At 39.6% G+C, this 24,052-nt stretch overlaps 1 protein-coding gene across 14 annotated transcripts in view; it reads left to right on the top strand.

The window, feature by feature from the left end:
* UNC80 (unc-80 subunit of NALCN channel complex) overlaps nt 1–24,052 on the top strand; it is a 243,325-nt gene that overhangs the window by 173,322 nt on the left and 45,951 nt on the right. For all 14 annotated transcript variants that reach the window (XM_002712440.6, XM_089329902.1, XM_002712438.6 and 11 more), the window contains 12 exons: nt 1,402–1,545; nt 3,014–3,114; nt 4,020–4,106; nt 5,067–5,250; nt 7,263–7,357; nt 8,727–8,816; nt 10,340–10,441; nt 12,238–12,418; nt 13,772–14,040; nt 16,097–16,231; nt 17,442–17,580; nt 18,548–18,644. In XM_002712440.6, the coding sequence (XP_002712486.3) occupies nt 1,402–1,545; nt 3,014–3,114; nt 4,020–4,106; nt 5,067–5,250; nt 7,263–7,357; nt 8,727–8,816; nt 10,340–10,441; nt 12,238–12,418; nt 13,772–14,040; nt 16,097–16,231; nt 17,442–17,580; nt 18,548–18,644 (1,624 nt within the window). The remainder of the gene's footprint in view (nt 1–1,401; nt 1,546–3,013; nt 3,115–4,019; nt 4,107–5,066; nt 5,251–7,262; nt 7,358–8,726; nt 8,817–10,339; nt 10,442–12,237; nt 12,419–13,771; nt 14,041–16,096; nt 16,232–17,441; nt 17,581–18,547; nt 18,645–24,052) is intronic.

The following is a 24,052-nucleotide window of genomic DNA, read 5'->3' as shown; positions in this document are numbered from 1 at the left end:
CTGCCTGTCAAAAAAAAAAAATACTCCTCAAATTGTGCCAAACTTTTGGTTAATTTCAAAAGTCTGAAAAAGTTAATTTTGACTGTAATTGCCAGTGTTCTTGCTACTTGAATGGAGCAACAGATTTCAGGGATCTTTATTCCACCGTTCCAGAAGTGCTTCCCCCATTTCATATGTGGGTACTTCAAAAAGTTTTGGGGAATAATAATTAAAAGATAAGTTTATTTAGCTGCAAAATATTTTGAAATCCATGCATAGTTTTTAAATAATATTCATTTTCCATGAACTTTTGAAAGCAAGGCATGGATTTTAAATGCTTTGCACCAGAATAAACTTATATTTTAATTCTACTTTCTACACTTTTCTGAAGTAACTTTGTATGTATTTATAATATATATGTGATAATATGTACATGTAAAAGACATTCATATGCATGTAGTGTGAAACCATGAAGAACTACTGAGCAAATATTTTACTCATAGGACTTCTAAAATATCAAATAGCCATGTAAATTGCAAAATAAGTATCAACACTAACAGTACTTTAGTGCTTTGGAAAAATGACATATGCATTTTTATATTGATAAGCTGATAAATGCCTTTCCTATCTTCCTTCTCTATTAAATCTAAAGCATTTCCTTCTTTGCCACATCAAATCACATGAACTAAGAATGCGTTGCTAATTCTATAAGTGATGGAACCGGCGCTGTGGCGCAGCAGGTTAAAGCCCTGGCCTGAAGCGCCGACATCCCATATGGGCACCGGTTCTAGTCCCAGCTGCTCCTTTTCCAATTCAGCTCTCTGCTGTGGCCTGGGAAAGCAGTGGAAAATGGCCCAAGTCCTCGGGCCCCTGCACCCACATGGGAGACCCGGAGGAAGCTCCTAGCTCCTGGCTTCGAATCGGCAGTTGCGGCCATCTGGGGAGTGAACCAGCGGATGGAAGACCTCTCTCTCTGTCTCTACCTCTCTCTGTAACTCTGTATTGCAAATAAATAAAAGTAAATCTTTAAAAAAATTTTGTAAGTGAAGATGAGAACATAAAGATGAGTGGCTGCTGCATTCCTATCCTGAATGTTCGTTTGTTTCCTTATCCCAAATTAGTGCTTTCCTCTCTTCCATACTCACATGCACACAACCAGTTGCATCTTACAATTTATATTCTCTGAGTTAATATTGTTAGTGGACCCACATTCTCCCAGATGTCTGTGTTTATCTTTCTCTACAAAACAACAATGATAGTATTTGGGAATTTGGTTTTACCATCTGTTTTAACATGACAAGACACTCTGTATAGCCTCATCTTTTTTTATACTATAAAATAGGTTAAGTCTTGAACTAAGAAGTGCTTTGTATTAGAATTATGTTACTGAGAAAAGCACCATGATTTTGTTTCCTTCTTCAGATGAAGAACACACCACAGAACACACACCCAACCACCACGTGCCTCAGCCCCCACAAGCTGTGTTCCCAGCATGCATCTGTGCAGCAGTACTTCCTATTGTTCATCTAATGGAAGATGGTGAGGTGCGGGAAGATGGAGTAGCAGGTACATCCTTGACCAGCTTGAACATTCTTAAGCTGTTCATTTGAGAAAAGACAATAGGGTGCTCTTGAATAGATTATCTACTGACTACATGTGGACTGGTTCTATGTACAGCTAAACTTGTAGCATGTCATTCTAACATCATCACTTTTTGCTTCTGCTTTTCTTACTGCTTTTATGGCCAAGAAATTACATTTAAAACGAACAGTTGAACCCAAGGACATTCTTTATGACCAGAGAACAGATCAACACTTACTTGGTCGTATGGAAATAAAACAGTGACTTTGATCACCTTAGAAATCTTTGATGTTCCCTTGACATCACTAAAGCCATCTTTCCAAATTGATTACCTTTACAGAGGTACTACTTAAGAGAATAATTGAAAAAATGAAATGACAAACTGGCTTTAAAAGTGAGTTACATTTGTGACAGATAATAGATTAATATTCTTAATGGTTTTTTTTTTAAGATTTATTTATTTGAAAGTATGAGTTACAGAGAGCAAGAGAGAGAGACAGAGATCTTTCATCCACTGATGTACTCCCCAGATTGCTGCAAATGGGCCAAGCATATCCACCTTACCCATCCATAAGATTAGTTATTTAGGGCCGGTGCTGTGGCGCAGTGGGTTAAAGCCCTGGCCTGAAGCGCCGGCATCCCATGTGGGCACCGGTTCTAGTCCCAGCTGCTCCTCTTCCAATCCAGCTCTCTGCTATGGCCTGGGAAAGCAGTGGAGGATGGCCCAAGTCCTTGGGCCCCTGCACCCATGTGGGAGACCCAGAGGAAGCTCCTGGTTCCTGGCTTCAGATCAGCGCAGCTCTGGCCATTGCAGACATTTGGGGAGTGAACCATCAGATGGAAGACCTCTCTCTCTCTCTCTCTCTGTGTGTGTGTGTGTGTATGTAACTGATTTTCAAGTCAGTGAATAAATCTTTTAAAAAAATTAGTTATTTATCCATATGATTACCCCATTAGGAGTAGAAGCCTAATTATTACTGGCTCATTTGCTTTATCTTGCTGAAGAAGATACTATTTAAAGCATTCATGTAGGCACTAAAAGATCATCTCTAATTCATTTGCATGCTATCCAAAACATATTTTCAAAAACCAAATAATTACTTTAGGAATTTCTCCATACAATAAGCAATGATGTATGACTCTAGTAAATATCACTGCTAGTATTAGTGTGATTTTCACAACAAAGACAACTGCATATATTTACAAAGGTATTATTTGCAAAAGCAATACTGATACCTAAAGACCATCCAACATTTTTGTTACTTTTTCTTTACATGTGAAAATATTCAGAGACAACAAGAAGAGAACAGATATTCACCTTTCAATGGAAGAGGGTTCACAGAACCTTCTTCAGGCAAAGGGAGATAGTAAAGCTTAGTAAATTGTTAGATGCTGTATTTGATAGACTTATCTCCATTTAAAACAGTTATTCAATTTCCTTTCTCTTCCAAAGTGAGTGCTGTGGCCCAGCAAGTCTTGTGGAATTGTCTAATTGAAGATCCATCAACAGTTCTTCGACATTTTCTGGAAAAACTGACCATCAGCAATAGACAAGTAAATTCTTCTTCCTCTAGAGTATAGCTGTGAGTGTGTACATTGTGAAAAACAAGCCACAAATTTTGTAGTGGCAGGCATGCAACATTAATGTCTTCTGATACTTAGCTAGTGCATGGTTTTTAAGTAATGATAATGATGAACAATATTGCATTGTATTGATTTCTTCAAATTTCTCCATTAATTGGTATCTCCATATGCACATTGCTAGTGGTATTTTTAAAAACCAGTGATTAACGATAAGATACTACAAGATTTTCAAATTTTAAAAGATTAGATTCCGTATAATGTTTTTCCTATTACATATACTTATTGGATTCTGATTAATAGTCAGTCTCTGATGTGGGTAGCACTAATATAATATGCTACAACTCTCTATTACTCAAAAACTCTAATTTCCAGACCACCCCATAAGAAAATTATACCAAATAAAAGTAACTTTAGGAGGAATGGCAAATGCACAGATGATTAAAAATTGTTTCTTTATTGTGGTCATATTCACTGGAATGTTTAGTTTCTGAAAGTTAACGCCAATTACAGACATTCAGTGTATTCTCTCCAGGCCTTACTTGATCTGTGTCACACAAAAACTGGGAAACAGAATTATGTTCAATAAGCCTAGTGTACTTAATGTATCCAACAGGTTCTCTTCATATTTCCATCTCTTCTGGCAGCCATAGGAAGTAGAGCTGACTAAATATTCAGCTCGGCTTTGATTTGTCTGTTATATTTGTGTAACTATAACATCTATTATATGAAAATGTTGAATATGATTGAAATTAGCATGTGGGCAAAAGTAAGACAAATACCTCCCCTCCTCTTGCTTGTTAATAAGTTTGTTTTATTTCCTTAAGCATGGCAGCTGAATGAAAATTGAAGCATTAAAAATTCTGCTGCTCTTTCAGGATGAGTTAATGTACATGCTGCGCAAACTTCTCTTGAACATTGGAGACTTCCCTGCCCAGACATCTCACATCCTATTCAACTATTTGGTAAGTCCCAGCAGCCAGTAGCTTATAAATTTTCATTTCCATGTAAGAAACAGCAAAATGATTTAAAAAGGTCTTAGGAGATTGTTTTCAATAAATTTCCATTAATTATGTTACTGAAGGTGAATCATGGTCAGCTAAATTCACCACTTTTGGTGTGGGAAGCCCCTGCCTGGCAGAGACTTGGCATATGGTGGGTGTTCAACAAATGCCAGCTTCCTCTGTCTTCTTTTAGGGTTATGTAATTTCCTTCTGTTGGTTCTTAATTTTGGTTTCTGTTGAGAAAACTTATATGTCATTTGTTTCTTTTTTTCTCTTTTCTTATTTTGCTGTTTAAAACACACGCACATACAGAGAAAGAGAGAGAGAGAGAAAAGCCTAGAGAAGTGTTGCCCTAGAGAAGCATTTGTGGGTGTATTTTTTCCAAGACACCTATCTATGCTTCAAAATTCCTGACAGCTCCTTTCTGAACCTTCTTTTTATTCTTTCCCTTATACCCTAAATGAATATGCACCATGACCATTCCTTGAAGTTGCAGCTTAATAAAGGAATACAGGGAGAACTCGTTCTTTCTCGCTTCTGTCATCATCAGGGAAATCTTTATCCACATACACCTGCATCTGTAGTAGGATGACAAATTTAACTCATACTGTAACTCCAATGTACTAAGAGAATTCATTCATTCTTCCCCCTTGTCTGTGACAGATTTGGTCGTCCTCCTGGATGCCTGCTTAGTGGTTTCCATTTTAGTGATACACAAAAATATAGGGGAGCCCATTTCGTCGTTTTCAGGTTATAGTCTGTCCTGGTTACTGTGATGAAAAGTACTTGGCAAGCATTTTCACAGAGGGTGTGAAGACATAGGAGAATATTTAATTTAAAAAAATAGAAAAAAGCAGGGTGATGAGAATGTGATTTCAGGATTATTATAGCTCTGTGAACTACTCCTGTTCTGGCTCGTAGGTGGGATTAATCATGTACTTTGTGCGGACCCCCTGTGAATGGGGAATGGACGCCATATCAGCCACTCTGACTTTCCTGTGGGAGGTGGTAGGTTACGTGGAGGGCCTGTTCTTCAAGGATCTCAAGCAGACGATGAAGAAGGAACAGTGTGAAGTAAAGCTGCTGGTGACCGCTTCGATGCCAGGTAATCCACTATTGCTTTGGGCTGACACAAATGAAAATAGATGGGTAATAGATAGATAGGTAGATAGATAATAGATAAATAGGTGATAGATAGATAATAGATGATTGATAGATGATAGATAGATGGTAGATGATAGATAGATGATAGATAGGTGATAGATATATAGGTGATAGATGATAGATGATTGATTGATAGATAGATAGATATAGATAGGTGATAGAATGGATAGATAAATAGATAATCTTTGAAAAATCAGTAAGCTCTTTCATTCATAGAAAATGTGCAGAGTTCTAACCCCTAGTAGTGAGTGCTTCAAAGAATTTTTGTTTAATGCAGTCAGAAGAAATACAGTGGGCCCTTTAAAAAAGTTGGCAGTTGCCAGATGAAAAGGGCAACATCAGAACTGGGATCCTCGTGAATAAGGCCTTGAAGGGCTGCCAAGGTGGAAGATATACTTAAGTCTATCGCAGACAGCCAGCTTAACTGAAAGCCTTTTGAGTAAATCTTGGCACTGCAAGGAGAGAATAACATTGTTTGCATGGCACAGGCCCCAGTCCTTTGTGAGCTCAATGAGAGATGGTTTTATGAAACGCTGGAAAAGGGGGAGCAGGAAGCAGGGCAGTTACAGAAGAATACGCAGTGTGATGTCAACTCTAGATACAGTTCCTTCTCACTGTGAAGGACTTGTTTCCAAGCCTTTGTTCTTGTCAGATGACTAAGAAAATATGAGATGACAGAAGGTATTGAAACAAAGAGAAAGAAGAAATTATGAATAGATAAGAACACAGGCTCTGGCAGCAAAGATGCCTGTGATAAATTCAGCACTGCCGTTTATTAGTTGTATAATTAGCATTGTCTGTGAAAAAGAATATTGTCCTAAGCTTTCTATCTTCATGTGTAAAACAGGAATACAATTTTCACAATTGTGGGGAATAAATGGTAGGGATATAAAATACTTGCTGCCATACCCAGATTCATAAATGGCAATTTATTTATATGTTCAGAAGAATATCCAAAAATGTGATCTTTTTTTATCATAGCAAAGGAACTTATATGAGATGTCATTTATACACTTAAAAACAATGTGCTAAAAATCAGTGTATCATAGTATCCACAAAGATTTATAATTAATGACTGAATTAGAATAGTTGCTGTCAATCAGCTGAGTAAAATACAGAAAATGTACATTTTAAATACATTTCAAATACATGTTTCTGTTTTTACTAGTATCTCTGCTTATATTTTCTCAATTCTTATGTCCTGGCTATCTAATTTAAAATACAGGGTTATGTTACTTGTTGCAATACTTGATTCTGACTCCTCTACTACATAAATGCATGCCTTTGAATAAGTTTTTCAGTTTCTTTCTGTTTTCTCATTTGGAAGAAAAAATAATGATATCCATATCATGGTTTGCTGTGAGATTTGAATACAATATACATAAAAAGATAAAAATATTGGCAACTCCATAAATAGTAGCCATTATTATTTGTTAAACTAATATATTTAAATTATACATTTATGAATAAATAAAATTAATGAAATACACACCTCACCTTAAATACTTAGTAACAAGAGTAGTAAAAATGTCAACTTACTGAGAACATTTTAATATTTTATGCTTTACATACAAACTTTCTTGTAGTGGAAGTCAGTTTATTATTACTTTTTTTTAAAGATGTATTTGTTTATTTGAAAGGCAGAGTTACTGAGAGATGGAGGCAGAAGCAGAGAGAGAGGTCTTCCATCTGCTGGTTCATTCCCCAGATGGCTGCAATGGCTGTAGCTGGGCACAAAGCCAGGAGCCAGGAGCTTCCTCTGAGTCTCTCACGTGCGCCATCTGGTACTGCTTTCCCAGGCCATAGCAGAGAGTTGGATCGGAAATGGAGCAGCTGGGAATTGAACCTGCACCTGTATGGGATGCCAGTATAACAGGCAGCAGCTTTACCTGCTACACCACAGAGGCGGCCTCAGTTTATTATTACTCAGTATATTTATTTTACTTTCTGCAGGTACCAAAACCCTGGTAGTTCATGGACAGAATGAGTGTGATATCCCAACCCAGTTACCAGTCCACGAAGATACTCAGTTTGAAGCACTGTTGAAGGTAGGAATGACTTTTGACAAATGATCTTCTGTGCAAAATGCCTATGGCCACCTCACTAAACATCCATCTTACAATTAAGTGGTAATTTTCTATCTTCAAATGAATGTGTGCATTTCTTGGAGAACCTGCTCCGCTATTTTGTACTTAAATGGTTTCCTCCACTTTTCCTGGCATTGTACACTGAAGCAGGCAAAATCAGGCAGGCTCTGTCTGGGCTACACAACAGTGCAGCACTCAGGTCTATTCCTAACTCCTCCTGTGATGCTGTGCATTCCCGCATCGGAATTTCTTGGCATCACTTGTGGTCCTTATGTAGTTGCCCTGGTTCGCCCATTGATAGCACATAGAAACTCTCGCCGTCAGGTATGCTTCGTGTCAGAAACCCCTTTTGTAGGATCTAGTTAAACAATATACAGTCTTGACTTGCTACTAAATTATTAGAGAATCAGATAATACTCATATATGCCTTGGAATGCATCATATGAGTCAAAGAATTATTTTCTAATAGTTATGGAAATCATCACCCAAAAAAATGTAATCTATAGCAAATGTGGCTGTAAGTGACCACATTTGGATTTCATTTCTTAGAAATCCAAACTGTCAGTAATCCTGTGTTTCCTGGAACACAGCTAGCTCTGGGCTCAGATTTAAGTTAAAAGGCTTCCTAAAAAATCGGTTTTGTAACTCTTGTATTTTATTTTAGTAGAGGGGGACTTTATTCATCCCTTGGGCTTTACCCAGATATCTCCAGAGAATTTCTAAGGTCTAGTAAAGCCAGCTTCAGCAGCCACTCCATTTGTAAACTCAGATTGGACAGAAAAGCATGGCAGAAAATTAAGGAACCAAACTCTGGCTTCATCATTACCAATGAGACCAAAATTCACAATAGGACCATTCTAGTGTCAGTGTTTTTTTCAATATCACTGGGATACTACAGTGGGTTATAGACATTATCTACAAGGAAAGCACTGGATCTCATATACAGGACATCATAAGTGCTGCTTACATTATAATTTGTGTTGTTTTAATGTTGTTGCTAAACATGATTTCTTCCCGATATTAAGACCAGTGGGTACACTGTACCTCCACAGTCCATCACTCAGTCTGAATTTTAACTGTACCTCTTTGGGCACTGTGAGAGCAGACTGAAAATATTACATTAACAGTTCTTATGATATAATGCTTTGGATAATTATGTGTGTATATTCATATGTACATATAGATACATGTAATATGCAAATATATATATGATATAAACACATATAAAATCCTAAGAAGTTACCTTGCTTTTTGATTCTTGTGCTTTTCAGCTTACTACATAACACATAATATATTCTTGATGAACATTTGTTAAAATTTATTATTCTAGGAGTGTCTGGAGTTTTTTAATATCCCAGAGTCCCAGTCAACACATTATTTTCTCATGGATAAACGATGGAACCTTATCCACTACAATAAGGTGAGACTGTGCAGCAGAAAGACCAAGTTGAGTTGTGTCTAGCCTTGCCATGTCTTTCCTAAGGAGAGCTTGGCATTGTTGTTTATAGGTTAAAAGAATGGTCACTTGGGGGCTGGCATCATGGTAGAGTGGGTTAAGCCAGCCTACAACATTGCCATTCCATATGGGCCCTGGTTCAAGTCCCAACTTCTCCACTTCCAATCCAGCTCCCTGCAAATGTGCCTGGAAAAGCAACAGAGCATGGTCCAAGTGCTTGGGCCCCTGTACCCATGTGGGAGACCTGAAGAAGCTCCTGGCTCCTGGCTCCTGGCTTTGGCCTGGCCTAGCCCTTGCTGTTGTGATCATTTGGGGAATGAAACAGCAGATGAAATATCTCTGTTTCTGTCTCTACCTATCTCTCTGTAACTCTGCCTTTCAAATAAATAAGTAAATCTTAAAAAAAAAAAAAAAATGGTTACTTGGGTCACATCACCTGGCTGTCTGTGTCACTTTGGCCTACTTCCTTTGCCTTTCCACCGTTCAGTCTCCTCTATACAATGAAGGGAATGATAAGAGTATCTGTGCTGGGGAAATATAATCATAAAAGGAGATACGGCACCAAGTTATTCATCATTACTATATCTAAGTGAAAAACTAAGTTGTCCATATAATGTGTGTGTCTATACAGAGTTTTAATGCTGTTTTGGTTCCCTTTTCTCTGTTTTGGTTCCCTTTTCTGTTATGCCAAATATGAACATAATGGCCTGATCTAATGAGCAAAAGGGCACCTCAGGACAGCCATGGTCATCACTTTACAGTGACATTTCCAGAGTCATAGGAGATGCCCTTGGCTTCGTTGTTCTATCTCTTGGAAAAGGTACCCAGCCTGGGTGACATAAGACTTTCCTGATAAGGGGTTTTTTGTAGAATTTTGGAGCAAGAAAGAAGAATAAAAACCATTAAAGAATAAAGGAATTTTTAAATTTTTCTGATATTTGGGTAAAGAGCAAATTAGATATAATTTAATCATTTGTTGCTGATGTCATAAATAAGAGTGTCAGTTGTTAAATCAACAACAGGAGTTAACTGTGCACTTGCTCCCCATGTAGGATCTCTGTCCTTAATCTGTTGTACTATGTGAGTTAATGGTAAAACTAGTATTCAAACAATACTTTATACTTTGTGTGTCTGTGTAGGTGCAAACTGTTGAAATCTTTACTTAGTATAAACTAAATTTATCTTCTGTATATAAAGATAATTAAATATGAATCTTAATGAAGAATGGGATGGGAGAGGTAGTAGGAGATGGGATGATTTGCAGGTGGGAGGGTGGTTATGGGGGTGAAAACCGAGGGTTGCAGGTGGGAGGGACATTATGGGGGGGGAAGCCATTGTAATCCATATTCTGTACTTTGGAAATTTATATTCATTAAATAAAAGTTTAAAAAAAATTTTTGAAAGTATAAATAAAAGTTTTAAAAAATCTAAACCAAAAAAAAGTAATCATTTGAAACTTTTATTTCTCTTTGTGCAATACATCACAGACCTATGTTCGAGACATTTATCCTTTCCGGAGGTCGGTGTCTCCACAGCTGAACCTTGTGCATATGCACCCAGAGAAGGGACAGGAGCTCATTCAGAAACAGGTGTCTGACCACTTTGATTTTATTCTATGGTTTGTTTATGGTTCTATGAAAATTAGTAATGTGTTGCCAAACCTGAGATTCTGTGTTTCTTTGATTTTGTCTGGAGAGAGCGTACAGATAGAATTGCTCAATTGAGTATCCCCCAAAATAGTGTGTTGTTACTTAAATGATGCCATAATGTACAAGCATTAAGAAACACACTCTTGGAATGATGCTATGATAAATTTTGGGTATAAATCAAAGAAATCTTACCACTTACGCCTATTAGTTTCTAAGTATGACTTCTTGTTTCACATTTTGGTAATTGGGAAAGTAAGAATTTGCACATTATTGGAGTACATAATGTAGAGCACATAATGTAGTGATAGGAAGGTTGTCCCAGAAGTCTTCACTAGCTGAGGAAAAAAGCAAAAGGGCCAGTGTAGTATGCTGACAAAAGCATTGAACTCAAGTCCAGAGATATGTATTCTGTCCTAGTTCTGTCACTGACCACAGATCTTATGTTATGCACTTCTATTAAAATATGAGGTAATATAATCAAGCGGTCTCAAATCAGACATTAAGCTTAAGGAAATTCACTATTCTGCATGCAAAATACAGATTTAAGATGCAATTCTAAACATAATGCAATATTAATATTGTCTATGATTGCATTTACTTTTTAATAAAGCCTTATACATGAATCTCAGGACACTTGATCTTTTCCCGCAAATGACAAGAATGCTAATTTGGCATCAAACTATCTAAAAATCTCTTTATGAGGTGACTAAAAATGGCATGAAATTACTATTTGAGCAATTAAAACTGTAGCTATCATTAACTAGCAAATTATACTTAAAGAAAACACTGAATATGTTGCAAGGTGTGAGGAATTGGACAAAACTGTAAGATGTTAAATATAAAAAAAAAAAACTAAGATGATTCTACCAAAAGGATTCCAGCCTCTGATTTTAACAGCAAGGTAATTAAAACCATAGTCTATAAGAGCACTTCGTGGGGGGAGGAGGGGAGCATGCATGTATGTGTGTATCATACTTCAGAACACGTTTCAAAAGAATCCCATAAAATGGGACTCTTGCTCTTGGCACACCCCAGGTCACCGTCCCAAGCTTCTAAGTCTCCCAAGGAGGTGACATCCTGGAGGCCTGAGGTCTGTTTCAGCAGCTTCCTCAACAGCAGCTCACTGCTTATGAGCACTAATCACAAGCCCTGCCCACTGACCATCAAGACAAAAAGGACTGAGAGAGAGGCTAGGAGCTCCACATGAGTTCATCCAAGCCCAGAACTCAAAGGGGACACAAATCTAGGGCCCCTCCGCTTTTGTGCCAACATGGATTAAGGGAAGATCCCATTTCTATATTAGAGAGATAGGGCAGGGGGCAGATCTAGAACTTTCAGGAAAGAGCTTAAGGTGTCTGTGGAAATGATAGCAGCAATTAGAACTTCCTGCTTGGCTCCCTGTTACAGAAAGTCTTTCCTATTATGGCATCCAACAAATAGGCTCCCTGGAACATTTTGCTGTTCTTAACAATGCTTGCCTTGTACTCCTCCAGCCTACAAACTCTGCAAAAAAATGCTTCGTTTCATAGAGCAAGCAGATGCAGGAAGTGAGAGTGACTTAACCATTGTTTGCTTTTTACTGTGTGTTAAAGAAGGAAGGCATTTCTCCCTCCTTCCACTCCCCTGCCTTCCCACCCCCACTCTTCCTTTTGTCAGTCTGGCCATTCAAGGAATTACTTTGATTTCTTCACTCCACACTTTCAGAGTTCCCAATCCTGCTTTTTGTTGTCCACTAGGTATTCACCCGGAAGCTGGAGGAAGTAGGGCGAGTGTTGTTTCTCATCTCCCTGACCCAGAAGATCCCCACAGCCCACAAACAGTCCCACGTGTCCATGCTCCAGGAAGACCTCCTCCGGCTGCCCTCATTCCCACGAAGTGCAATCGACGCCGAGTTTTCTCTCTTCAGTGACCCTCAAGGTATCAAGCAAGCATTTGCATTTCCAATCCTGGGTCTTTGCTCCTGTCCTAAGTTTGCTCTCAACTAGCAAGCACTGTCATCAGCAGACAGTCTGTAAGCCCATGGTCAGTGAGAGAGAGAGACAGAGAGAAAGGTCTTCCTTTTGCCGTTGGTTCACCCTCCAATGGCCGCGCTGATCCGATGGCAGGAGCCAGGTACTTATCCTAGTCTCCCATGGGGCGCAGGGCCCAAGGACTTGGGCCATCCTCCACTGCACTCCTGGCCACAGCAGAGAGCTGGCCTGGAAGAGGGGCAACCAGGACAGAATCCGGCGCCCCGACCGGGACTAGAACCCGGTGTGCCGGCGTCGCAAGGCGGAGGATTAGCCTAGTGAGCTGCGGCGCAGGCCCCCTCTGGAGGACTTCTTACAACACAGCTTGCTGGGTCCCACCAGCTCCTCTGAGTTTCAAGACAGGGTCCAAGAGCTTGTGTCTTGAACGACTCCCCAGGTGATGCTAATGCTGCTCGGCCGAGCACCAAATGCCAAGACCGCTGCTGTAGGCTAAGCATCAGCACCTGAGGGAAGCGGGGTGGTGTTGGTATGGGACAGAGTAAACAACTAAGTGAAGAGCATGCATTTATAAGAAGCTTTGAGCTTCTCTAAGACAAAACCAACCTAGGGCAACAGAAATCAGAACAACAGTTTCCTCTGAAGTGGGGATGTGAATGAATTTCCCAAAAGGGGCCCGAGGAAACTTTCTGAGGTAATGTAAATTGTCTTGAGATTGGGCAATTGGTTACATGAGGGCATAGTTTTTTCAAAAACTCACTGAATTTTACATTTAAGAATAGCACACTTTAAATGATTCTGGATCAAGGGGGAGAGGGACAGAGACATGAAAAGAGACTCATTTTGGAACCTTTATCTGTTAACTCGTTATTAAATGGGGACAATTTATTTAAATTAGCATCCTATGCCTCTGTGCCTTTGTCCAGAAACTACAGAGCAAGTGTAAAGAACTCTAGTCTGACCAGTAATTAGAATACCAAGCACTGTTCCCAACCCTGCCATTTTCTACCTGGGATAACTTATTTTTCTCAATTTTTTGCCCAGCTTTTTTAGCAGCAAAAATGCTGCAAATGCCTGCCCTGCCTTGCACAGAGTTAGATCAAAAAAGATGATTATCAAAATCCTTTGAGATCCAGGAAGTGTTAGACCAATGCTAGCAATGTGTGCTGGCATTTCAGTGTTCTTTGCACCCCGGAGTTGGAACACATGCAAGACAATAGCACCCCAGCTTGGATCACCCTCTTAACGCTGACAGGGTTGGTGCAGGGGCTAATCCTGTGTCTGCCATTTCACGTTCTTGCAGCTGGGAAGGAATTATTTGGCCTTGACACTCTTCAGAAGAGCTTGTGGATCCAGCTCCTGGAGGAGATGTTCCTGGGCATGCCAAGCGAGTTCCCATGGGGAGATGAAATCATGCTGTTCCTGAATGTTTTTAATGGGGCTCTGATCCTCCACCCAGAAGACAGTGCACTGCTCAGGCAGTACGCTGCCACCGTCATCAACACCGCGGTGCACTTCAACCACCTCTTCTCTCTCAGTGGCTACCAGTGGATTCTGCCTACCATGCTGCAGGTGCTCAGTATCTCCTCTCCTACACAGAAAATTAGCCCTAGTACTCATCAACAGCAGTTCAACAAGATCAATACCAAAACTCTAATACCAGAGTCACCTTTTCTGGTGACAACAGAAAGCACTCATTGAATCTGCCGTACAAATTTTAAGAGTTTTAGTATTCATTTCTTTCCTGGGATACCCCACAATGGCTGGGCTGTCCCATTTCTTCCAGGCCAGGGGTTCTCAAAGTGTGGCTTCTACACCAGCAGCATCAGCACTGCCTGGGAGCAGGTTAGAAATGCACATTCTTGGGTCCTGTCTCAAACCACTAAATCAGCAACCAGAGTTAGGACCCGATGATCTGTATAATAACAAGACCTCCAGGTGGTTCTGGTGCTGTAAATAATTCAAGAACCCCTGATGTCGAGCCAGATGTATGGCAAATGTTCAGCTGATGTTTCTCCCAAGAGATTCTTTGACCACTGTCCAAGCAGAGATTTTCATTGCCACTCCATATGATTTGATAGGGTTGGAGGAGGTGAATTTGGTAGGAAGATGCCTGCAATATTCTTAACACTACATGAAAATTGTATGTTACAAACTTGAATACATGGTATAATCCAACTTGTTAGAATATGTGAGAGAGTGCCAGAATTTTCAAGAAGTATAAACAATAATTATCTGGGAGGATGGATTATAGGTGATCTTATTTGCTTTTTAAACTTTGTCTTCTGAACGTTATAATGAATAGAACTGTTTTTTGGTAATCACTAAAAGGTTATAAAAAAGTAAAGAAATGTCTAATGGATATGTGACCACATATAGGCAGGATCTGGGGGCTCACTCTAGTTCTCTGTTTTTATGGAAGTTTTAATAAATATTATGAAAGTAATACATGCTTGTTCAAAGTACGGTTTGTTCAACCTATGAAGGCAAGAGATTTACTTCTGCTATTGCAAGACCTGCCTTATTTTTAAGTAGTTGAAATTTTCTGTACTATTTATTGATTACCAGAAGCAGTTATGCTCATTGTAAAGATCAGAAGCCAAAAAGTTTAAAGAGCAAATAAAGATCACCTGTACTCCTTCCTCCCAAATAAACATATTGTTCTACTTCTTGAAAATCCTGGCACTCCCTTCCTTTCCTCTAACACACATTCTTTCACTCTTTCTCTCTCTCTGACATACATTCACACATTCTTTCTCTCTCGTTTTCTCTTTTTCTGCATGTGTGTATGTGCGAGTGTGTGTGATTCTTTCAATAAAAGTTGGATTATACCATATATTAAGTTTGTAACATGATTTTCATGTTATACGAAGAATATTATAGGTAGTTTTCAAATAGTTCCATTTAGCACTATAGCATTATTTTATATAACTGTACAGTATTCCATTGTTTGCATGTAGCATAATTCACTTAACCAATCACTATTTATGAATAATTTAAGTGGTTTCAAGTTTTCCACTATTTTAAACAAACTTACAACAGGAACTATTAGACATATATCTTGTACATTTGTCCAGTTCTTTCTTTGAGATAAATTCCTATTCAAAAACTTCCTAGGGAACAGTATATTTTTATTTTTTAATATTGATTTATTTATTTGAAAGTCAGAGTTACACAGAGGGAGGAGAGGTAGAGAGAAGTCTTCCATCCACTGGATGGCCAGAGCTGCGCCGAAGCCAGGAACCAGCATCTTCTTCTGGGTGTCCCATGTGGGTACAGGGGCCAAAGCACTTGGGCCATCTTCTACTGCTTTCCCAGGCCATAGCAGAGAGCTGGATTGGAAGTGGAGCAGCTGCGATTGCGATTCGAACCAGCGCCCATATGGGATGCCAGCACTGCAGGTGGCGACTTTACCTGCTATGCCACAGCGCCGGCCCTATTGATGTTTAGTATTTATATGTACATTAACAAATTTCTCTCTGGAAAGTCTATTCCATTTTACTCTCCCCTCTACCAGTTTATGAAATTAACTACATCCCTCCATGCTTCCCATAGCTATGAATTTTTAAAGCAAATACAATTTTGATACATTGTTAAATCATGTTTGAATATGTGGTGTTTTCCATAGGTATACTCTGACTATGAAAGCAATCCCCAGTTGCGTCAAGCCATCGAATTTGCTTGCCACCAGTTCTACATTCTACACCGGAAGCCCTTTGTGCTCCAGCTGTTTGCTAGTGTGGCCCCTCTCCTGGAGTTTCCTGTGAGTAAGCTCTATGGAAGTAAATGAAGACCAATCAAGTGAGAGGGACAAAGGTTATTTATTCAGAATTGCTTTGTAGATATAGAGCAAGGCAGTCAGCTGCCATCACTTTTTTGGCAGAGTTGCAGAAGCAGGTAGGGGAGTGGGAAAGCCTTCTAGAGGAAAAAGAGGGAAGCTTCAGGTATGCCCCAGTTGGAGGCTGCTGGCCTGCTAAAGCAGTTGGCAAGCTAACTAGAAGCAGGGCATCCTATGTAACTGGATAATGGTGCACATATGGCTTTTGCTGGTTGATTGTAAGTTGGAAACTGGTAAAAAAAAAAAATTAGGGAAACTGTCAGTTATTAATTAGGTCTTGACCATTTTATGCCAACTGCGTAAGAGTCAGATGTACTACTCCATACTTATGCAATAGCATTGCTGGATGCAGAAGTATGTAATCTAAACATCAGATAGATGCTGTTCCAGAACAATACCCCAAGTTGCTGGAAGAGTTGCTATAAAACTTACAAACCTGAGTTCCTTCACCTGATGCACAGAAAGCCAGTCACTGACACAGAGGCAATGAAGACAGCAGGGATTTATTTGCAAAGTTTAGGAAAAGGAGCTGGCCAGCTATCACTTAATACCCAGGCAACCCAAGGGGTAAAGGGTGATGATTATCTAGAGTAAAGATGGAGCTGAGAGGTAAACTTTTAGCACATGTGCAAGTTCCTGGTTAGTCGGTGGTGCTCACAGCCTTCCTTTAAGTGGTCAATGATGCTTTGCTCTTCAGGTAATTTTTATGATGGCCAAATGGGCTTCAATCACTCTAGGGGTGCCATTCAGGTAGTACTTTCTGGCTCAGACCTGAAATTATCCTAAATGGGACCCCCCAAGACAACAGTGGCCATCAAAGTGTCATCTACTGGAGAAGCAAATGGCCTCCTGAGTCCAGTGATTAGAACCTTGTAGTGCCAACTGTACCATTCTGTCAATCCAGTGAGTTAATTTTAGTGCTATCAAAAGACAGGGCAAGGACACTTTCAGGGAGGAGGCAAGGAGACTGGTGCCTGGGCATCTGGTGCTTTCATTAAAGACACTGATGAAGGGCTGGGTTTCAACGTTGTGGTTGTTGTTCATAATAAAGTTTATAAAATAATTTGAATTCATGGTCAAACTCTATTAGTACTAAGATGGGAATCAATAAACTAAAAAACAATTTTTTATACAGGATGCTGCCAATAATGGGCCCAGCAAAGGAGTGTCAGCTCAGTGCTTGTTTGACTTGCTGCAGTCCCTGGAGGGGGAGACTACTGACATACTTGACATCTTAGAGCTGGTGAAAGCCGAGAAGCCTCTTAAATCATTAGGTAAAAGCAATGAAATTATTTTTCCTGACATTAGTTTTCTCATTGTAATTGTTTTAAAAAATCTATTTTGAACTAAATAAAAACAGCAAAACAGTGGAACAATGATATCAATTGAGTGTATACATTTTTTAGCTCCTTTTTTCCTGAAATGTTTTTGTCGATCCTAAAGAGTGAGACATTGTATGCCATGAGAATTGTATTAAAGGAAAGTGCTGCAACTTTCAGAAAGTTGGTTTATCCTGGGTAATTCTAAGTGACTACCCTCCAAAATGGCTTTGTATGATCATTGAATGTGTAGAGCTTGATATAATTCAAGCCTTATACAAATGTCCTTTGGTGTCCTCTGTAACATAATTCTTCTAAAACTACCCTCCCAAAAAAAAAAAAAAAGTTTCATCTTCATCTTATCACTTAAAAATTGGGAACATAATTTCATGTCCATTCTATGGAAAAAATGAATAGTTTTCACAGTTTAAAGATAAAATCTGGGGCTAGTGTTGTGGTGTGATAGATTATAGTATCACTTGCTGATGCTGCCATCCCATGTCAGAGTACCACTTCAAGTCCTGGCTGCTCCACTTCTGATCCAGCTCCCTGCTAATGCACCTGAGAAGGCAATGGTTGATGGCCCAAGTACTTGGACCCCTGCCACCCATGTGCAAGATCAAGATGGAGTTCTTGGCTGCTGGCTTCAGCCTGGCCCAATTCCAGCTATTGAGGCCATTTGGGGAGTGAACCAACTTATGGAAGAGCGCATTCTCTTTGTCTCTCCCTCTGTCACTCTTCTAGATAGATAGATAGACAGATAAATAGATAATCGATAGATTTTTTTGAAAAATAAAATCTAACAAAGAAAAGGCTAAAAAATATGACTGACAAAATAACTTTAGGAGTAAGAAGGTTTTCTTTACTCCCAGAGGAATCTACTTTGATTGTGTGCCTGCCATGATTTTTTCTGTCTTTTCAGATTTCTGCTATGGGAATGAAGATCTGACTTTCTCCATCAGTGAAGCCATTAAACTCTGTGTTACTGTGGTGGCATATGCCCCTGAATCATTCAGAAGGTAACTGTCCATGCCTGCAATAAGTATATATGCAAGGAAATAAAATGAAACAAAACAAAGGTTATGTTTGGTAACATCACCCTGTAATATTCTAAAACTCAAGTTTTTAAAAATTAAATTTAGGAAATTTGGCATAGCAGAAGTCTTGAAAATAGTAAATCCTCATTGATTTGAAAGCCCCTAATTTGAAATCTGTATAGAGGTTAAAATGTTTCATCTTTTTGGAAAATATTTTCCTCACGTAGTGCACAAATTAGTAGCAAACAAAATATCAAAAGAGATATCAAAACTATTTAGGAAAATACATCTCAAAGAGCTGTCACATGAAAGATAAGATTATAAATCTTGCTTTTCATTTTACCAAGTGCACGGAATCCAAAACACTCACCTAGAGGGTGAGTCACCTCAATTCCAGGATGTCAGCCATGGTCTGATATATAAGTCTCTTGTCTCTATTAATAGTGCCAGTCTGTTGGCGAACTCTTCCAGAAATAAGGAAGAAGCCAAACTGATTATGTACATTATGTCTTCCTGCCTTAGTCCCTTGGATCTTCTCTCCTAGGCCAGAACAAATAATGGGCCAAGAGGGGCCAAAATTTACATTAATTGAACTATTTTTACCAGAAGGAAACATGAGGAATGACTAAGAAATGCTTCCCACCTTCCCACACTCCCAACACTTATGAAAATGATGAGATGGTGGGTGTTTGGTACAGCATTTACAATATTGCTTGTGATGCCACATCCCATGTCGAAATACATGGGTTCAAATCCTGGGTCCTCTTCCAATTCTAGCTTCCTGTTCATGTGTATCCTGAGAGGCAACAGGTAATGGCTACAGTGGTTAGGTCCCTGCTACCTACAAGGAAGATCCAGATTGGGTTTCATGGTCTTGGCTTCAGTTTGCCCCAGTCCTGACTGTTGTGTGGGTATTTGGGGAGTGAACCCACAGATGGAAGATCTCTCTCTCTCTCTCTCTCTTTCTCTCTCTCTGTCCTCCATCTCTCTGACTTCCAACTAAATGAAAATAAATAATTAATTAGTTTTTAGAAAAACAACGAGTATTAAACACTTTATTTGTGTCAAACTGGATTGTGGTTGTGTCTAGAAGAGCAGTATAATAGGGTGGCCCTGCTCCTACAATGTCAAAGTTCCAAAAAAGAACCAAAAAAGGTTCTAGAATGGATCAAAACCTCTGCTAAGTTCAAGTCCACTCCATACCTGAATGTAAAATATTGCTCATATTTTCCATCCCAAATGTGTACAGCTATCCTGTTAATAGCATGTTTCAGAAATTCTGCATTGAGTTTTAAAATGCATGAGGATAAAAAGAAAGCTCCCTACTACCAAATTCCAAATAAGACATAAAATTATTTCAAGTTAAAATTCAAACACATTAAATGAAAAGGAACTAGAGTTCACAAATTCCCTTGTTATTGTTAATTAAAGGCCAAAGTCCAATACTGTTAAATTAATTTTTAAAAATCCTCCCTAATGTCCATTCCGTGCAATTTAAATCAGAGGCTTCTTGATGTCTGGGTAGAGTCAGGGTTTCTTTTTGCTTTTAAAGATTTATTTATTTATTTGAAAGTCAGAATTACACAGAGAGAGAAGGAGAGGCTGGTTCACTCCCCAATTGGCCGCAATGGCCGGAGCTGCACCGATCCAAAGCCAGGAGCCAGAAGCTTCTTCTGGGTCTCCCATGCAGGTGCAGGAGCCCAAGGACATGGGCCATCTTCCACTGCTTTCCCAGGCCATAGCAGAGAACTGGATCAGAAGTGGAGCAGCCAGGACTCGAACCAGCGTTCATATGGGATGCTGGCACTGCAGGTAGCAGCTTTACCCACTACGCCACAGTGCCGGCCCCAGTTAGGGTTTCTTAAGCAGCTGGTTTCTGGGGTATTCTTACAGGGATACCAAGTTCCTGTTGCATTTAAATTCTTTTTAAATAAATCTATATTAGGGGTCAATACTTGTTACAACAGTTATATTGCTGCTTGAGATGCCTGCATCCCAAATGAAAGTCCATGAGTTTGAGTCCTCACTCTACTTCTGAACCAGATTGCTGCTCATGTACACTCCAGGGAGGCAGCAGGTATACTTGGTCACATGAGTGACCAGAATTGAGTTCCTGGCTTCTGTTTTTGGCCCAGTCTGGGCTGTTGCAGACCTTTGGGAGTGAACCAGTGGATGGAAGCATGTTCTCTCTCTCTGTGTGTGTGTGTGTGTGTGTCTTTGGTTTTCAAATAAGCTTTTGTATTTTGTTTAAGTGCAACACTTATATAAAATCATTTTAAGATGATAATTTTATAGTTTCATGAATGGTATTAAAGTTATACATCTATTTAACTACTACTCAGATAACAAAATCAGACAGAGGCACCATTACCCTGATCTCCAGCACAATGAAGCAGCTTTACTTATTTCTGAACTCCATTGAAATTAAATAATATGATAGGTGCTTTTTAATGTCTGAGTTCCATTACTCAATATTATTTCATGAGATTCATTTATATCATGTCTAACAGCAGTTTATTCTTTTTCATTCATCTATAATATTCCATTCTGTGCTATGTCATAATTTATTATTTTTTATTGATGGTCACTTATATCCAATTTGAAGCTATTGCAAATGATGCTGCAACAAGCATTTCTGTATATATCTTTTCAAAATTCTATGTAAGTTATACAAGTTTCATGTATTTCATATATACGTATTTAGGAACAGTGACACTTCCCTCAACCCTCCCTCCTGGCCACACTCCAACCTTCCTCCTCCTCCTCACATTCCCTCTCTTAATTTTTATAAAAGATTTATTTTCAGTTTACTTAATGATCATATAGTTAACCCTATACTAAGTAAAAGACTTGAACACATAGTATGAAGAGAACAACAACAACAAACACACACACACACACACACACACACTGTTCCTTAATGGAAGAGACAAAAGCTGTAAACAATCATTAAATCTCAAAATGTCTATTTCACTCCAATACATTACATTTCAAATACTCTGTTAGTTACCTCAGATCAAGGAAAACATATAATATCTGTCTTTGGGGGACTGGTTTCCAGTTGCATCCCACTCCTGGCAATTTACCGAAACCAAAATAATTAAATATATGAAAGAGTTATCTGTACCCCCATGTTCATTGTAGCACAATTCACAATAGCCAAGATATGGAATCAACCCAGAGGTCCATCAACTGTAGGCTGGATAAAGTAAGTATGGTATATATACACTACGGAGTACTATTCAGCTGTTTAAAAATGAAATTCTATCTTTTGCAACAAGATGGACACAACTGTGTATATCATTTTTAAAAGATTTATTTATTTATCTGAAATTCAGTTACAGAGAGAGAGGGAGAGACAGAGAAATAAATCTTCCACCTGCTGATTCACTCCCCACATGGCCACAATGACCAGTTCTGCGTCAGAGAAAAGCCAGGAGCCAGTGCCTTCTTGTAGGTCTCCTACGTGGGTAGCAGGGCCCAAGCACTTGGGTCATCTTCTTCTGCTTTTACCAGACCATTAGCAGGCAGCTGGATTGGAAGAAGAGCAGCTGGGACACCAGCTAGAGCCCATATGTGATGCCTGCATTACAGGTGGCAGCTTTACATGTGATGCCACAATGCCGACCCTTTAGTATATATCTTTGTGCACACATATATATGCATTTCTACCATAAAGTTTTTCAAGATGGTTGTATCAACTTTTACCACCAGCAGTAATGTTACCTACATACTGGCCAATGCCTGGAGGAAGCAAGTCCTGCCTAATGTCTGAACGAACTGAATAAGCCACTTTTTCTCTAAAACCTTAGTCCCTCCAAAAAAATACCTGGCAGTTTTAGCTTCTATGTGATACCTTCATTATTCTCTAAAAAAAAATTGTCCAGCCTTTCTCATGAGACAACAATTTCTTAATTATTACAGGAAGCAGAACTGATTTTCTGCCTCATTTTTTAAGTTGTCAAAGAGGTAGTTAGACTTTAGAGTCTCATCACTCTGCTCCATATCCTTCAAATTCTAAACAATGTTGTTTCCTGTCTCCAGAACATGTATTCTAAGCAAACTTACCAGAAAGCAGTGGTCACTATTGGTAATGACCACAGCAGAAATTCCCAGCTATCTGTAGGCAGGAGAATAGATATTCTCCAGGATATCAATCAGCCAGTGTTATTTTCCAGAATCCACACCTTATAAACTGGACTCCACTGAGGGAAATCTCCCAATGATAGATTTGTGTTAATATCATGCACCTTGGGGCTGGAGCTGTGGCATAGTGGGCTAAGCCTCTGCCTGCAGTGTCAGCATCCCACATGGGTGCTGGTTTGTGCCCAGGCTGCCTCTCTTCCGAGCCAGCTGTCTGCTATGGCCTGGGAAGGCAGTAGAAGATGGCCTAGGTACTTGGGCCCCTGCACCCATGTGGGAGACCTGGAAGAAGCTCCTGACTCCTGGCTTCAGATCAGCCCAGCCCCGGCTCTTGTGGCCATTTAAGGAGCGAACCAGTGTATGAAAGACCTTTCTGTCTCTCCCTCTCTCTGTCTGTAACTCTGCCTCTCAAATAAATAAATAAAATGCCCCGTGTCGGCAAGAAGCTCCCTAGTGCAGGCTGGTCTTCAGATGGCCCATGCTGCCCAGCAGAGGCGTCCGAGGACAGAACGCCTCCCCTTCCCCCCACCCTGGGTCCTCTTCCAGAGGACTCCCACGGTCACTGAGAGCAAAAAACACTTGAGGGTTGACCCTGGCCTGCCTGCCCCCCCTCTGCCGGCTAGCCTCAAGGTGTGTGCAGTTACCTTTCGAGCTTGGAACAAGCAGACTGGAATTGTCCTCTGCTACCTCCTGTGTACAAAATCTTGTTTATAAAATTTCAAAAGGAAGTAGGTAAACTAGGGAAGAACCTGAATTCTAAATTTGATTTGTGTGTGGCAGAGTTCTTAGCTTCTCAGAGTATAAAATAAATTTTTCAAAACTGAAAATAAATAATAAAATCTTTTTAAAAAATGCACTACAGTTTTCAAAGTCCACCTTGCATAAAAGCTACTCCGTGTCTACCTCCCCTTTGAGATGATGTTTCTGACACCCCCATATCACATTGAATGTGGGTCCTATAAAGTGAGTGGTGTCCACTCTCACCATTAAGGAGGCAGTGTCAGACCTCATCACCACGACTGTTTCCACACACTCTTGTTATAAAATTGCTTAAGCTTTAGAAAGACAGCCTCCCAGGAAAGGGTTTTGGGTTGTCTCACAGGCTGGAAAAATCACTCTTAGAAAATTCCTGAAAAGAAGCTTTGTTGACAGTTCTGAAGCCTGCTTCTCTGGATGACTGTGTAGCTCCACCAACTGTTTATATACACAGCCAAGTCCCCTGATTAGATTACATTCTTCCTTGAGAC

The sequence above is a fragment of the Oryctolagus cuniculus genome, chromosome 3 (genome assembly GCF_051225735.1).
Source record: "Oryctolagus cuniculus isolate XC-2025 breed Fujian yellow rabbit chromosome 3, ASM5122573v1, whole genome shotgun sequence".
NCBI lineage: Eukaryota > Metazoa > Chordata > Mammalia > Lagomorpha > Leporidae > Oryctolagus > Oryctolagus cuniculus.
Note: the sequence above shows the minus strand (reverse complement) of the source record. Positions and strands in the feature narration are given on the sequence as shown.